This window comes from Bos indicus x Bos taurus, chromosome 9 (assembly GCF_003369695.1).
Source record: "Bos indicus x Bos taurus breed Angus x Brahman F1 hybrid chromosome 9, Bos_hybrid_MaternalHap_v2.0, whole genome shotgun sequence".
NCBI lineage: Eukaryota > Metazoa > Chordata > Mammalia > Artiodactyla > Bovidae > Bos > Bos indicus x Bos taurus.
In genome coordinates, this window is record NC_040084.1 from 40,556,424 (window position 1) to 40,572,116 (window position 15,693).

Genomic DNA, 15,693 nt, shown 5'->3' on the forward strand with positions numbered 1-15,693 from the left:
CATGACAGTGAAAAGTAAAAGTGAAGTCGCTCAGTCATGTCTGACTCTTCATGACCCCATGGACTGCAGCCCACCAGGCTCCTCCATCCACGGGATTTTCCATGCAAGAGTACTGGAGTGGGGTGCCATTGGCTTCTCCGTATTTGGGGACAACTGCTACCAATTTAACTGTCATCATAATAGCCCATACAGCAAATGACTCAAGAAAGCCCAGATTGAGCAACAGGGCTGGTGGGAGTGGCGCCTGCCACGAGCACCATGGCTCTAGCTTCCTGTCCTCCCCAGTGTCACCAAGAGTTCCCTGTGCTTCCTGGAGGAAAGAACATTGGAATTCCAAAGTGAGGCTGCCTAGACACCACACTTAAAAACCAAAGACGATTCCTTACATGTTAAGAGTTCTTTATCACACCACATTTGTAGGAAGCACTCAAAAGTTATGTTACTGGTTTGCTCCAGTGGAGCTTCAACTTAACAGTTCAATGATGAAGCTCTGAAACTTTGTATCTTATGAAAATGCAAAACAACTGTATTTGTTAATGACAATTTCCCAATGTTAAGGCTGAAACTCCAATACTTTAGCCACCTGATGTGAAGAGCTGACTCATTTGAAGAGACCCTGATGCAGGGAAAGATTGAGGGCAGGAGGAAAAGGGGACAACGGAGGATGAGATGGTTGGATGGCATCACTGACTCAATGGACATGAGTTTGGGTATGCTCCCGGAGTTGGTGATGGACAGGGAGGCCTGGCGTGCTGCGGTTCACGGGGTCGCAAAGAGTCTGACACGACTGAGCGACTGAACTGAACTATCAGGACATCAACAATACTAAATTCCTCCTAGCAAACATGTAGCAAGGCTGACTACTTTAGCCTATATTATCATTTCTCAAAAAGAAAGTTCTCTCATATTCAAAATAATATCAAAGCTGAGTTTAACACAGTAGACCAGGAAGAAAAATACCTTCTTCTTGTTGGTAAAAGTCTCATGGTATTTTTGTGATGCAAATAAAAATCTGTCGGGAGTTCCCAGAGATGAGGTTTCCCTTCAGTGGGATGGAAAACTCCCAGGAAGAGATTAATGGAATCTTGTCTGTCAGCATCTAAAAAGCAAAAATACATAATTCAGGAACTCTATTACTCATATAAACAACCCAGGGGAATGCTTTTTTAGGAGGATTAAGGGTACATCTGGAATGTCATAGAACACACCTCTGAAAATAAAAGCATTTATACTGTAAAAGTCATCCACAACATCTAAAACACCCACCAAGATTTTGAAAATTAAAATCTTATTTCAAAATGTTTCCTTTTTACTCTATACGTCTCATAACATAGAGGATAGTGAATGTAAACTGCTTCTTGAATTTTGAGAGATTCTTAAAAAGTCTTTAAGAACTGCCCTAGTTACCTTAGTGATTGCATTTTTAGAATAAAAACATTCTCACCATTTGTGAGTTTACCTGAAACAAAGAACATCTTCACTTTATGGCAAAGACAGAAGAGAAGTCAGACAAATAAAGCGGCCCAATTCCTACCCATATTCTGTGGCACATCCTTGAACAAGTCAGTTTCCAAGTTTCTGCTTTTAATCCATGAAAAGATACTCCATTTCTTTAGCAGAGACAACCTTTACAACATTTGGTTTCCCCTACAGCTGTGTTTGATAAAGAAGGCAGAGTGTGCACACGGAAAACAGCGTCACTCTAACCATTCAACCTCTCCAAAAGTACTTTTTCAAAACAGACTACAAACTAGTATAACTAATACAATTATGTAAAGTTTAAAAATAAAATAAAATTAAAAAAAAATAAAACTCCCCCCCCCCCAAAAAAAATAAAATAAAATAAAAAACAAACTAGTAAAACTGACCACACACACACACACACACGCTGTCTCTCCTCTTCTTTTTCTCAATTGTATTTTTGGTAAAAACGATAAGCACTGAAGTGGTCTCATGAGCCATCCTTCCTGTCCTGCACAGCCCCCTCCCAAGCATCCTTCATTCTTTCCATTCTGGTCTCGGAGCCCTTGTATATTCAAGTTAGGGACAGACATCCACAATATAAATAATAATCTCTTTCTGAAATTGAGCACAGAACCAAAAAGCCAACAGAAATGACTGCTTTTGAAACAGGATATCATCATCATAAAATCAATTTCCTTCCAACAGCTATAGTGAACACAGAAAAATCTGAAATTAGCAACACTGTTCTCATTGGGCTATTTGGTCATTTTGGCAGAAGCAATAAATGAAATCTGGTACATTAAACATGGGTTCCAGTTATATATTTTGACAGGCAGCATTCCATTAAAACAACGCTCACCTTTTATGCTACAAGTAATATATGAAAGGGATGTGTTTATATGATGAGTATACTTGGAGCCTTTTTTCCATTTGTTGAGAGAAAACATCAAGTATTAAATGATGAAGGCATTACCACCCCAATTTGCACCCTCTTAACACAATATGAAAGTAAACATACTGCTTTTATAGTAATTATATTCTTTATGATTCTTGGGTAGCCTTAATGGCACTTAATAACTCACACTATGCAGTACCTCAAAATATCTTAATTCTATCTAAAGAAGCTTTCCATTTTTCAGCCACATTTTCAAGGAGTTTCTTTTATCCCTAATTAAGACTAATTAGTAGTTCCTTTAATTTTTAGCAAGTATGATAAAATGCAAGATTGAGAAACCTAACCAAATAATAGATATGCCTTCAAAGGATCATAATGGAGACTTCTTGAATGTACTGCTGTTACATTAACTTACAATGTATCTATGGTATTTATGGTCACTTACTAAGCTTGGATTTCTTTGGAAGGAATGATGCTAAAGCTGAAACTCCAGTACTTTGGCCACCTCACGCGAAGAGTTGACTCATTGGAAAAGATTCTGATGCTGGGAGGGATTGGGGGCAGGAGGAGAAGGGGACGACAGAGGATGAGATGGCTGGATGGCATCACTGACTCGATGGACGTGAGTCTCAGTGAACTCCGGGAGTTGGTGATGGACAGGGAGGCCTGGTTTGCTGCGATTCATGGGGTCGCAAAGAGTCGGACACGACTGAGCAACTGAACTGAACTGAACTAAGCTTGGAATCTAAGGCTAGTCCTAATGAGCCTCAGGAACTTTTCCTGGCTACTTTTGACTGCAGATGAAGTTTTCGCCCTCTGGAAGACAGTAGTACTTTGGACCGAGACAAAAGCTTAAAATAGGTAGGTTCTCTGCAGTTGCAGATAACAAGAGGGCAAAATAACTACCTACTTTTATATTCAATTGTGCTTTAAAGGAAAAAGGAATATGCACCTTTCAAACTCCATCCAGATAGTTAATCACTAACACACTGTATTTCAATAGGTCAGGCTTGAAGATAACAGTTCTTTTTATTTTATTTATTTATTTATTTTTATTTTTTTTTAATCTGGCGCGGCGGCCCCGCCCTCCCTGGCCCCGCACGCAGGCCCGGTCCTGCTGCGGAGCATCTCGGGAAGTGTAGTCTAGGCGCCCAAAGCATCCTGGGAGTTGTAGTCAACAGTTCTTTTTAATTAGCCAAAAATGATTATTTGGAAACTAGAGTATTTGTTGACCAAATATTAAATTAAGTCCATGATAAAGTGGCCTCTGAAATCAGTAATGGAATGGGATGCTATTCGATAAACAGTACTATTTAACCAGGGTGAGGAGCAGACAGTGAACTTGGACCACTGCCTCCTACTGTATGTTGAAATAAATACCAACTAAATGTCAGAAGGACAAAGATCAACACCCTAATAGAAAAACATGCAATTTTTAAAAGAAACAAATAGATGGTAAACATTCAAAAACTCAACTTTACTAGTATTCAGTAAATGATGCAAACTGAGAACAATGCAAACCATTTTCTACTTATTAAGCTGGCAAATACTTTCCAAAATGGGCACTCCTATACTCTGCTGAGAGAGAACTGATTGCTACACCCTTTCGTTAAGGCTATCTGGCTATACATATACATATATGTCTTTAAAGATCCTGAAAATATGTATACTCTGACCTAATAAATATGGTGCTGAAATTTTCATAATATAAAAAACATTCAAAAAAGATGTTCGTTTAAAAGAAACATAAATGCACAATAAAAACAGGTAACCTCACTGTGGTGCTTCTAAAGGACAGACTGCCACAAGGCTACCAAAAATTAAGTTGTAAAAGAGTATTTAGGGTCATAAAGATTACTCAACATTATCTAAAAGGGAAAAAGCAGATATACATTACCTGTACAGTAACTAGAAGGATCATGTTCTGCTAAATATGAACAAGTTGCTACCTCTGAAAGGTGAGGATTATATGATTTATTTGTGAGTTATTTTATACTTTTTATAATTAGCATATATTACCTTCATAACTACAAAAAAAAAAAAAAAACCCACCATTCATTCATCCAAGAGCCTACTATGTCTGTCCCACACTAGGTATATGGTCTATACATAACTGATTCTGGCTTTCATGGGGCTTACATTCCACAGTGGGAAGCAAAAATAATTCTCAAGTAAATAAGGTACAGGGTACTTTCAGAGGATGTTAGTTCTTTGAAAAAATAAGAGTGACATGAGAGTAATGAGAGAGAAGAGGGACACAGGTCGGTGATCAGGGAAGCAGGTGGAGGCTACACAGTGTCCGGAACAGCACGAAGGTGGAGGGGGGAGCAGGGGGCTGGAGGGCAGGGGGCAAAGAAAGAGCAGGACTGGGGACAGTGAGGCAGACCACACGCGGCCTCGAAGGTCATGGCAAAGAGTCCGATCTTAAATTCGATGAGAAGCCCTGGAAGGGATTTCAGAGTGGGGAGTGATATGATCTAACTCTCGAAAGGATCACTGTGGCTGCTGTGAAGAGCAAGAACAGAAGAGGGGAGGCCGAGGGAGGAATCAGGAGCCACGGCAGCTGTTCAGAGCCACCAGCTGTCTGAACCAGCCCGGCAACAGTGGGGAGGAAACACAGCAGAAGGATTGGGGATATGCTCTGGAGGTGGAGCCAACCAGGTTTGCTGAGAGGTGAGACCAGGGAAGATAAGGAGAATAAAGAAATTAAGGATGATTCCTAGGATTCTGAACGGAACAATGGAAGCAGAGGTGAAAAAAGAAAAAAAGTAGAGAAACAAGTTTGGGGCAGAGTCAGTACTCTTGCCTGGAAAATCCTATGGATGCAGGAGCCTGGTAGGCTGCAGTCCGTGGGGTCGCTAAGAGTCGGACACGACTGAGCAATTTCACTTTGACTTTTCACTTTCATGCACTGGAGAAGGAAATGGCAACCCACTCCAGTATTCTTGCCTGGAGAATCCCAGGGATGGGGGAGCCTGGTGGGCTGCCGTCTATGGGGTCGCACAGAGTCGGACACGATTGAAGCGACTTAGCAGCAGCAGCAGCAGCAGCAGCAGCAGCAAGTCATTTCCTGCTGGAAATGATTAGTTTGAGATTCTTCTCAGATATCCGTGGTAGGGAGAAACTTGGCCTCATGACCTTCCCTCCATAGTTTCTCATGAACATTTCATCTTAGATGGCAAAAGTGACTTTGTAGATGTAACTGAAATGACTAATCAATGACATCAACGTAGGAAAATTGTGTCTTACCTGGATCGGCCACTGGAATCATAAGAATCCTTTAAGAAGAGGAAAGCAGACAGATTTTAGGCACAAGGGTTGATGCACCATTGCTGGCTTTGAAGATGGAGTGGACCACAAGCCAAGGAAGGTAAGCAGCCTCTCAAACCCGAGAATGAGCCCCAGCCAACAGCACACGGGGACAGCAGTCCGAGAACCACCTCGAGTTCTGCCAGCAACCTGAATGAGCCCAGAGGCCTCCAGATCAGAGCCCACATTCTGACTTCATTGCTCTCATTTGAACTGCAGCCAGGTGAGAGCCTAAGCAGAGAACACAGGTGAGTAATGCTATTCCCAGACTTCTGAACCACAAACACTGGGACATAATAAACGGGTGTTGTTTTAAGCCACTGAGTCTGTGATAATTGGTTATGGCACCTGTAGAAAACTAACACAATATTCAGAAGGAAATGCCTACAAGGTAGGCATTTAGTTAAGTCTGGAGTCAGGGAAGAGATATATATTTGAGTGTCAAACGTATGGTATTTAAAAGCTGGGTGAGATGCCCCTAAGGTAAAAGTGTAGAAAGAGAAGAGGAGAGTTTAGAAATAGGGTAGAAGTCACCAGCGGGACTGAGAGAGACAGCACAGAGGTGAGTTTCAAGAAAGAGTGCTCCATTGTGATACAAGCTGCCAAACAGCTGAGCAAGATGAACACAGAAAAGGAGCCCTTGGTTTGGCAGTGGGAGATTGGGGTGATTGTGATAAGCACGGGTTTGGGGGCATGACAGGGCAAAGGCTCAGTGAAGCAGGTGGAGAGAACAGGATATGAGAGAGGGAACAGGTGTGCAGATAACGCTTCCAAGAGGTTTTGCTTCAGGAGAGCAGAGCTTTTGTTAGCAGTGGGTGTGGTTAAGAACAGAAGGAAAGATTAGATGGAAAACACAAGGTGTGCCTCCATGCTCATGGAAATGAGGCCACAGAGAGGGGAAACTGACCGCATACGGCAGTGAGCATGTAAGGACAGGGGTTCAGTCCCTGGGTCCGGAAGACCCCCGGGAGAAGGAAATGGCAACCCACTCCAGTACTCTTGCCTGGGAAATCTCATGGACAGAGGAGCCTGGCGGGCTACAGTCCACGGGGTCACAGAGCTGGACATGACTGAGCAACTAAACCACACACACACACACACACACACACACACACACACACACATATATATGTATATATACGTGTGTATATGTATGTATATACAGCTGTTCTATTATTAACTGTGCAGGTATCTTATATTTTTTTCCTTAAAATAGGATTTCAATTCAATAAGCTTCAGAAAAAAATATTCAGGTTTACCTACATATAAATATAAAAGAAAATTAGAACTTGACAAGGAATTACAATTATAAACTTCTTCCTAACATCCAAAGAGAATACCTAGGTACTTGTTCTTCTCTTATTGACATCCTACAACTGCTTCTGTAGCCAGTTATGAGAGAAACCAAAGGACATTTCTCAGAAAGAAAAGAAACCCCAGAACATGGTAATAGTATGTGAAAACTCAAAACAGTTTTTAAAATGAACCTGAAAGGGAGTCAGGTGGGTTACCCACATAGTCTCCATCTGTCTATATGAACCAAGGATAAAATTCTTAACAACCTAATTTCAAGAACCTTCCTGTCTACCTCAGACATGACACGGAGAGACTGATTCACAAAGTTATCTTGAGTGCTTAAAGAAAAGGGTTCTATTAATATATTACCATTATATAATATCCATTGTAATTTTAAAATAAGTTGTACACCCCAATGGCACCATGCTTCTCAAAATACAGAAGTCTGTTTTAGCCATATTATTCATAAAATAACTCCTTTCATAATAGTTCCTCTTTCAGTTGTGCATAATTTTGCTTTACCTTTCCATCATGTGCACGTTACTTATTTATGACCACCTTCTGTCTTTTAATTGTTCTCCTTTCATTTTTAATCATGCACAGCTACACATTCACTCTCTGTGCTCTAATCTTACTGAAAAACACATGACTTGGTCCTTAAGTGTCAATCAGTTCAGTTCAGTCACTCAGTTGTGTCCGACTCTTTGCGACCCCACGAATCGCAGCATACCAAGCGTCCCTGTCCATCACCAACTCCCGGAGTTCACTCAAACTCAAGTCCATCGAGTCGGTAATGCCCATACAGCCATCTCATCCTCTGTCATCCCCTTCTCCTCCTGCCCCCAATCCCTCCCAGCATCAGAGTCTTTTCCAATGAGTCAACTCTTCGCATGAGGTGGCCAAAGTATTGGAGTTTCAGCTTTAGCATCAGTCCTTCCAATGAATACCCAGGACTGATCTCCTTTAGGATGGACTGGTTGGATCATAATGACTCCCAATTCAGGAACAACCCTGAACAGGAAGTTTTAAACCTTGTTCAACACATATCCAGAGGTATATGTACTTGTTGGCACATGACTTACATAGCTATTCAAGCTGAACTGTGTTCCCCACAAAAGGGATATTAAAAGTCTTAAGCCCCAGGACCTGTGAATATGACCCTATTTGCAAATCAAGTCTTTGCAGATGTAATCCTGTTAAGATACAGCCACACTGGAATGGGGCAGGCCCTGAATGCAGTATGACTGGTGTCTTCATAAGAAGAGACACACGCACACAGGGAGGAGAACACCACGGAGACACAACAGAGAGGAGAATGTCGTGTGACACCAGAGACAGAAATGAAAGCACCACAGTTTTAATTGCAAGCCAAGGATCAGCAGCAAACCATCAGAAGATAAGAAGCAAGTAAGGAACCTCCCCTGGAGCCTTCAGAGGGAACACAGCCCTGCTGACATTTGATTCCCAACTTAAAGCCTCCAAAGCTGTGAAACAGCACATTTCTGTTGTTTTAAGCCACCAAGCTTGTAGTGCTTTGTTACAGAAGTCCTAGAAAACCAGTACAATAATGAAGCATAGCCAGTGAGACTGCCTTTAGAGAGACTACCTTAAAACCATTCTAATTTACAAAAACAAGTGAAACCACGTGTTATTTTTAGTGTTTTTAGCTATTTATAATAATCATTTGCAATAATGTTGTAGCCACTTGGAATACATCAATACATAATATCTTTATTGGGAACTACAGCAGTAAGTGTAATAAAGGATGATGGGAATACTTCAATATTTTTGCTTTAGAAATCTAGAATTTAAACTTACGCCACTGACCTGAATTTCTAAATTTGACTTTCCTAACTCTTGATTTTTGTTCAGATTAATATACTTTGATTGTAAAGTTCCTAAATCCAGCTCAAGGAGTCATGCACACAGAGCAATATCCAAACACTCTAAAGGTCTATAGTGGCTTTGTGGTTTATGTTACACATTGAGCTCACCAGCTGTATAAAGGCCATAATTCTCAGTGAATTCGAAAGACATGATTTGAGCAGTCTAAGAGCATTCCTGATAAGCCACATGTTATTAGGCTGATATACTTAGCCCTGTTGATTTCTGAATTCAGGGAAAAGGGGAAGCTGGGGAGGGCATAGGTAATGAATTAACTCATGCATTTATTAATTCAGTCCATAAACAGTTTATGTGCCATGAGCAAGGCAGCAGGGACACCATAGTGAACCAGTAGTAAATAAGATGCTCATGAGCTCTTGGGTCTCACAGTGGGGGATACAGGGACACACAACCCAACTAATAGCACAGTCAAGGATTTAAGTGCAACTGTGCCAGGTGCTGCAAAGGTGCAGAATGCTCCAAGAACAAAAACAGGAGCACCTTCCTTGAGAAAGTAAAAGCAGAGTGAGCTCTCAAAAGCTCAGAAGACTGCAGTCTTATGTTCCAATGTTCCAAGGGGCACAGCAAGAGCCTCTGGCAGAGGAAGCCTAACCTAGTCAGGAAAGAGTGAGAAGGTCTGTGTGTCTGGAGAGCTGTGATGGGGGAAGGGGATGGCATGAATGGCAGAATGGCAAGGTAGGCGGGGCCAGACCACACAGGACCTCTAGGTCTCTCCCGCACGTCCCCCCACACCCACTCGGCTGCCAACCAGCTTCCAACCCCTCTGCAGTGTGGTAATGGGGATGGTCTCACTTGATCTCGACTCCAAAGTGACCCCCATGCTCCCCACTTCCTGCTGTTCATGCTTTAGTGTAATAGATAGCCTGTGTTGTGTAGTGAATTGTTTCTCTCTAAAAAGATATACTGAAGCCCTAAACCCCAATATCCATTAATGTAATCTTATTTGAAATTAGGGTCTTTTCAGACATAATCAAGTTATGTGTGCTCAGTTGCATTTGATTCTTTGTGACCCCATGGACTGTAGCCCAGTAGACTCCTCTGTCCATGGAATTTTCCAAGCAAAAATACTGGACTGGGTTGCTATTTCCTTCTCCAAAGGATCTTCCTGACCCAGGAATCAAACCCAGGTCTCCTGCATTTCCTGCATTGGCAGGTGGATTCTTTACCATTACGCCACCTGGGAAGCCCAAATCAAGTTAAGATAATGCCATACTGAATTAGGGTAGACCCTAATCCAATTAGGGCTTTGCAGGTGGCACTAGGGCCTGCCAATGCAGGACATGTAAGAGACACAGGTTTGATCCCTGGGTCAAGGATCCCCTGGAGAAGGAAATGGCAACCCACCCCAGTATTCTCGCCTGGAAAATCCCATGGACAGAGGAGGCTGGCGGGCTACACCCCATGTCGCAAAGAGTCGGACACAGCTGAAGTGACTGAGTGTGCACGCATGCTAACCCAGTATGACTGGTGTCCTTACAGGAAGAGGGAAACTTGACACAGACCTAGACACACAGAGGAAGACCATGCGACCGTGGAAGCAAGACAGCTGCAAGCCGTGGAACACTGAGGACTGCTGGCAAAATATCAGAAGCTGGGAAGAGGCATTCTCCTCTGTGGACTTCACAGTGAACTTGGTTGGCTCTGCTGACAACTTCACACTGAACTTCTACCTCTGAACTGTGAGATAAGTTTCTGTTGTTTTACATCACCTAGTTCTTAGTATTTTGTTGCAGCAGCCTTAGGAAACTGTCACAGATTTTGCTCATGTGTGGGTGGGACCACAATTTGCTTCTGAGCAATGGTATATGGCAAAGTGATGGCATGACACCCCACGATTACATTATATTATATAAGACTGTTTTGCCAGAAGACTCATTCTAGAGACCCTTTCCCATGCCAGTGATGAAGACGCAAGCTGCCATGATCCCTACAAGGAACAAGTCCACAAGGAACTGAATTCCCCCAACAAGCACATGAGCAGGGAAGCAGACCCTCCCCGAATCAGGCCTCCAGATGAGACCACATCTGACTGACATCTCCACTACAGCTTGGTGAGACCCTCTGCAGAGGACCTGGCTAAACTGGGCCTGGAATTCTGACCCACAGAAATCGTGAGATATGAATATATGTTGCTTTAAGCTCTCAATTTTTCAGTAATTTGTTAGATAGCACAGGAAATGAATATGCCTGCACAGAAGTATAGCAAACCGCCTTTGCATTCTCTCTGGGCACGGAAAAGGCTGAAGGCTGATTCTTTTGTGGATGGTTTCACGTACTCTCCTGAGGTTCCCAGCGCTGGAGACACCTGCAGTTCCCTTGGCATGAGCACAGGCTTCTCACATCAGGCATTTTCCTGCTACTCCTTCCTTGGGAAGCCAGTGATCAATCACCTCCTGGTTCCCGCTGCTATGGTCCCTCTGGCCAGGACCTAGGCCAATGCCATGCCAGCACCCTCCCCCACGGGGTCACCTCTGGTCACCTGGTAGGCCTACTGATCCTCTGGCCTCAGCAACTCTAGGAGCGGAGGCCATTCCCAACATGGCAGCCTGCTCCTCAGCCCGTCCCTCTGCTTCAGCTTTGCTACACAGCTGCCCGAAGCCAACAGCTCCACGGGGTCCCTCCATTAAGCCTGCCCAGAATCCAGTTCTCTCCAGGCTGGAGGTAAAGGAGCAGGGGCTGGGGACAGTCACTGCGTAGCAAAAATTCAAAGAATCTCTTTGCTGATTTCTCTTCTCTACATTTTGTAAACATTTTTGTCTTTAATCTAGTTTAAGAGTCCAAGACTCACAAAATCAACTTGAGCTCTTCCTTTAAAAATTCTGTGCACGGGACCTGTCTCACAGTCACTTTGGTGGGTGACATCAGAATGGAGGCAGAAAAAGTGCCCTTTTAACCACCTGTTGCTGTTAGTACTCCCAAGTCATAAAACGAGAAAAGACTAAAATTTAGTGCTAATGTTACTTCTCATTTCTAGCTGACATTTAAAAGATACAGTGATATTCACATTCTTAGACAACTGTTAAAATGATGAACTCTATTTAAAAATAATTACTCAATACTCTTAAATTGATTTATGTATTTCCAGGGCTTCCCTGGTGGCTGAGCTGGTAAAGAATTTGCGTGCAATGCAGGAGACCTGAATTCGATCCCTGGGTTGGGAAGATCCCGTGGAGAAGGAAAAGGCTACCCACTCCAGTATTCTGGCCTAGAGAATTCCATGGGCTGTATGGTCCGTGGGGTCACAAAGCATCGGACACGACAGAGTGACTTTCACTTTCATTACAAGCAGAAACTAGGAATGAGGCAGAAGCCAAGGAATCACAGTACTGTGAAGTATACAAAAGCTCCAGTTATGGGTGGCCAAAGTGCCCTACTTAAAATACAAAGTTTATTCATTCATTTACTGCATATTTACTGAGCACCTCCTAAGCGACAGATTCTGTTTTATTTAAACTTTTAAAAAATATTTAACTTTGACATTACTTTTCCAGTTAGCTTTAAAAACAAGGATATGTAAAAGAGAAAAATGTGCATCAGGATAAGTCTCAGAAATGCATATAACTCCAGAATTACCTGAAAAAGCATTGCTGTAATATCGAGATAGGGTCTGCATGATGTCTTTTGAGTGCTGGGTCCACGGTGCTATCTTTCTGTAGGTTTTTACACGATGAACAAGTTGGGAACCACCATACTGAAGGGACAGGGTATCCCCATGGTCTTCATAGAGTTCCTCAAACAACCTAAGAAGCCCAAGTAAAACACACAAACACTAAAGAATTTCATCCAAAGTATTATACACCTTATTCACTTAGCTACAGATTCAAAACAAGTCTTTTCGTACATGAATTCCCCTGAGCCTTTCTTTTCAAGTAGACTCTTCAACATCTTGGAAGATAAATGCATACACAAAATGTATTACATTTTAGAGTAATAGTCCAATAAACAACAAAATCACAGAAAACTCTAAGGGGAAAAAAAAAAAGCAGGGGGACCAAAAAGCATAATCCACCCAAGCCTAGACCAAGGTGGTTCTACTCTCTTAAAAGACTCCTAACTTTCTGCAGCCTGCCAGCTCAATTTACCTCCCATGACAGAATTTTCTGTTCTCTCTGAATTGCCTTTGGAAGAAAGGACAAGCTCTTGTCACATCAAACCATATTCTTTCCTAGAAATATATGTTTGAAACTTCTGTTTCTTCAAGTGCCTGTTAAGGTTTTTTAATGCAGTGATGGCTGAGATCTGGCCATTTGTAAGCTGAGCACTCTTTTGGACAGAGCCTTTATGACTATCTCAGAGGACTGATAATAGCGATCACTGCATTTCAAGAAACAGTACTTCATGCCTGTCATGGACTCAGTGGGCAGTGAAATAACAGTATTTCTTCAATCTTTTATCTATCTGACCTGTTTAATTCAAAATATACGAAGGCATATTACTTTTTTTCCTAACACAGCCTGAGATTTTTTTTTTTCCAAAGAAACTCACTAGTTTGGATTTATCTAAAGTACACAGCGTTTTTTGATAATTAACACGAATAGGAAAACAAAACCATGGCAACAACACATAGGGCTTTAATAGAAATAGATGTTACCAAATTTAAATTACGTCTTTTAACAACATAATTTTTGGGAAGCCAAAAGGGGAAATGAATTCACAAAAGTCCTTTATGATTAATCAAGTTTGCTTTCTGTCATTACCAGCATTTGAAAGGCAAAAAAAATAAGGCTTACCTAACTGCATCTGTATCAAATTGTAGATTGGGTTTGTCAATTAAGCCCAAGGAGTACAGTTGATAAGCCAGAGCACATTTCCCCACCATAAACTGTGCTGTGTTGGTGCGATCCAAACAGTCCACACAGTTGGTTCGAAGAACACCAGTCTAAAGAGAAACACCTTGAACGGTCAATCATTATTCAGTCACCAGAACTACTTCCAGCCTACGCAAGATTTCTTTAAGAAGACAAGCTGCAAGTAGGGTGTTATTCCTGAGCAAATAATGAAGCATTTTTTTTCACTATAAAAGGTTATATTTGGTAGTCACAATATTGCTCCAATATTATACCTTCTAGTCTATATTTGAATTTTTCTTTAGTTTAATAAGATAAAACAAACAGCTAACATTTTCCACCTGTGCCAATTAGTTAAATATGTGCTTTTCCTCCTGGTCTGTCTCCTTTACTGTACAAACCAAACCATTTAGTGGCTGAGGCAGTTTCATTCTTAAAGCATAATTAATAGATATAGTGATTATCTGGCTCATTTTCCAAAGTCCTTCTAATTTGTTCTTTACACATTTCTGTTTGTTTCTATTTCCAATAATTTTATATTATATGAAAAAAGTCTATGAAAGTGAAAGTTGCTCAGTGTGTCTGACTCTTTGTGACCCCATGGACTATACAGTCCATGGAATTCTCCAGGCCAGAATACTGGAATGGGTAGCCTTTCCCTTCTCCAGGGGATCTTCCCAACCCAGAGATCAAACCCAGGTCTCCCACATTGCAGGAGGATTCTTTACTAGCCGAGCCACAAGGGAAGTCCAAGAATACTGGAGTGGGTAGCCTATCCCTTCTCCAGTGGGTCTTCTCAACCCAGGAATCGAACCGGGGTCTCCTGCGTTGCAGCAGACTCTTTACCAACTGAGCTATCTGGGAAGCCCCCCCGAAAATCTATGGGCCATTACTATTTCAGCTATACATCCGTTCCAAGAGTTAAACACTAGCTGTAAGGCATTAAAACTTGTTCTCAAATGATTAATAATGTTGCATTCAATAAGAAGTATCTCTCTCCATGGTTGCTTTCAGAAAACATCACACACAGTGGATACAAATTCTGTTCATTATTAACACAATGTCATCTATACCTGCAGGCGACCAGTGGGAATCACGCATCCTCCTAGTTCATTCCACCTGTGTTTAAAAATACATGCTTTAATTTTAAAATATTTAATAACATAATCTATATTCATATACGGTACCAGCTCTTAATTAAGAATGAAAGTAATAGGGCTGAACGCCCCCGAACAACCCGTTGATTCAGTTTACTTTCTCAGGTAAGTGAATTTACAAATAACAGAGATGGAATGCTACCCATGCTCCCCTCAAAGGGAGGCCAGGAAAGGAGCATCTTAACCTGCTCCAGCCCCGCACACTAGCATTTCGTCACCCACGTTCATCCAAAGTCTCTTGCTTTAAGCCCATTTCCTGTTCAGTCTCTACAGACATGAATAAGTGCAGATCAACTCTATAATACAATCTACCAGGCCTGCTCCTTCTCCCCTCGATTTTAGGAGGTTCTACTTCCTCCAGCTTTTCTTCATGGAGCTTTGCCACAGTCCTTTCATTGTTTTTACAAACTTCTTTATTATTTTCCTTCCCACATGTTTTCTCCATGCCTTCGCCAATGAAGGCATGAGGAAATATTCTAAGTACTACGTAATGACATTAATCTTTTAATTATTTAAAAGAAGGTGCAGTGCAGAAAAAGAGTTAACACAGCAGGCCTGACTGCTATGCTCAGAAAGGCCCGCTTACAAGGCTGCCCCTTGGCGGGTGCCGGGAACTTTAATTCCCACTATTCCCAGAACAGACAAGCATGGCTCACACTGCTTAAGCTGTCTGTAGAAGCAACATGGTTTGCTGAACAGCCTTTCCTTCTGGGAGCCTGAAATTTTGGTAGCTGCCAGGCAGAGCTGCCTGTGGGACCACTTCCAGTAAAAACCCTGGCACCAGGTCTTCAATCATCTCCCCTGGTTGGCAACACTTCACATTCGCTGTCGCAAGTTGCCGGGGGAATTGAACCTACTCCGTGTGACTCTAGCAGGAGAG

General features: G+C 42.1%; 1 protein-coding gene across 1 annotated transcript in view; it reads right to left on the reverse strand.

Moving 5' to 3' along the window:
* FIG4 (FIG4 phosphoinositide 5-phosphatase) overlaps positions 1-15,693 on the reverse strand; it is a 171,050-nt gene that overhangs the window by 70,367 nt on the left and 84,990 nt on the right. Inside the window, exons 13-16 of the mRNA XM_027551237.1 lie at positions 14,730-14,775; positions 13,600-13,748; positions 12,443-12,609; positions 961-1,099 (exon numbers count right to left, since the gene is read on the reverse strand). Of these exons, the coding sequence (XP_027407038.1) occupies positions 961-1,099; positions 12,443-12,609; positions 13,600-13,748; positions 14,730-14,775 (501 nt within the window). The remainder of the gene's footprint in view (positions 1-960; positions 1,100-12,442; positions 12,610-13,599; positions 13,749-14,729; positions 14,776-15,693) is intronic.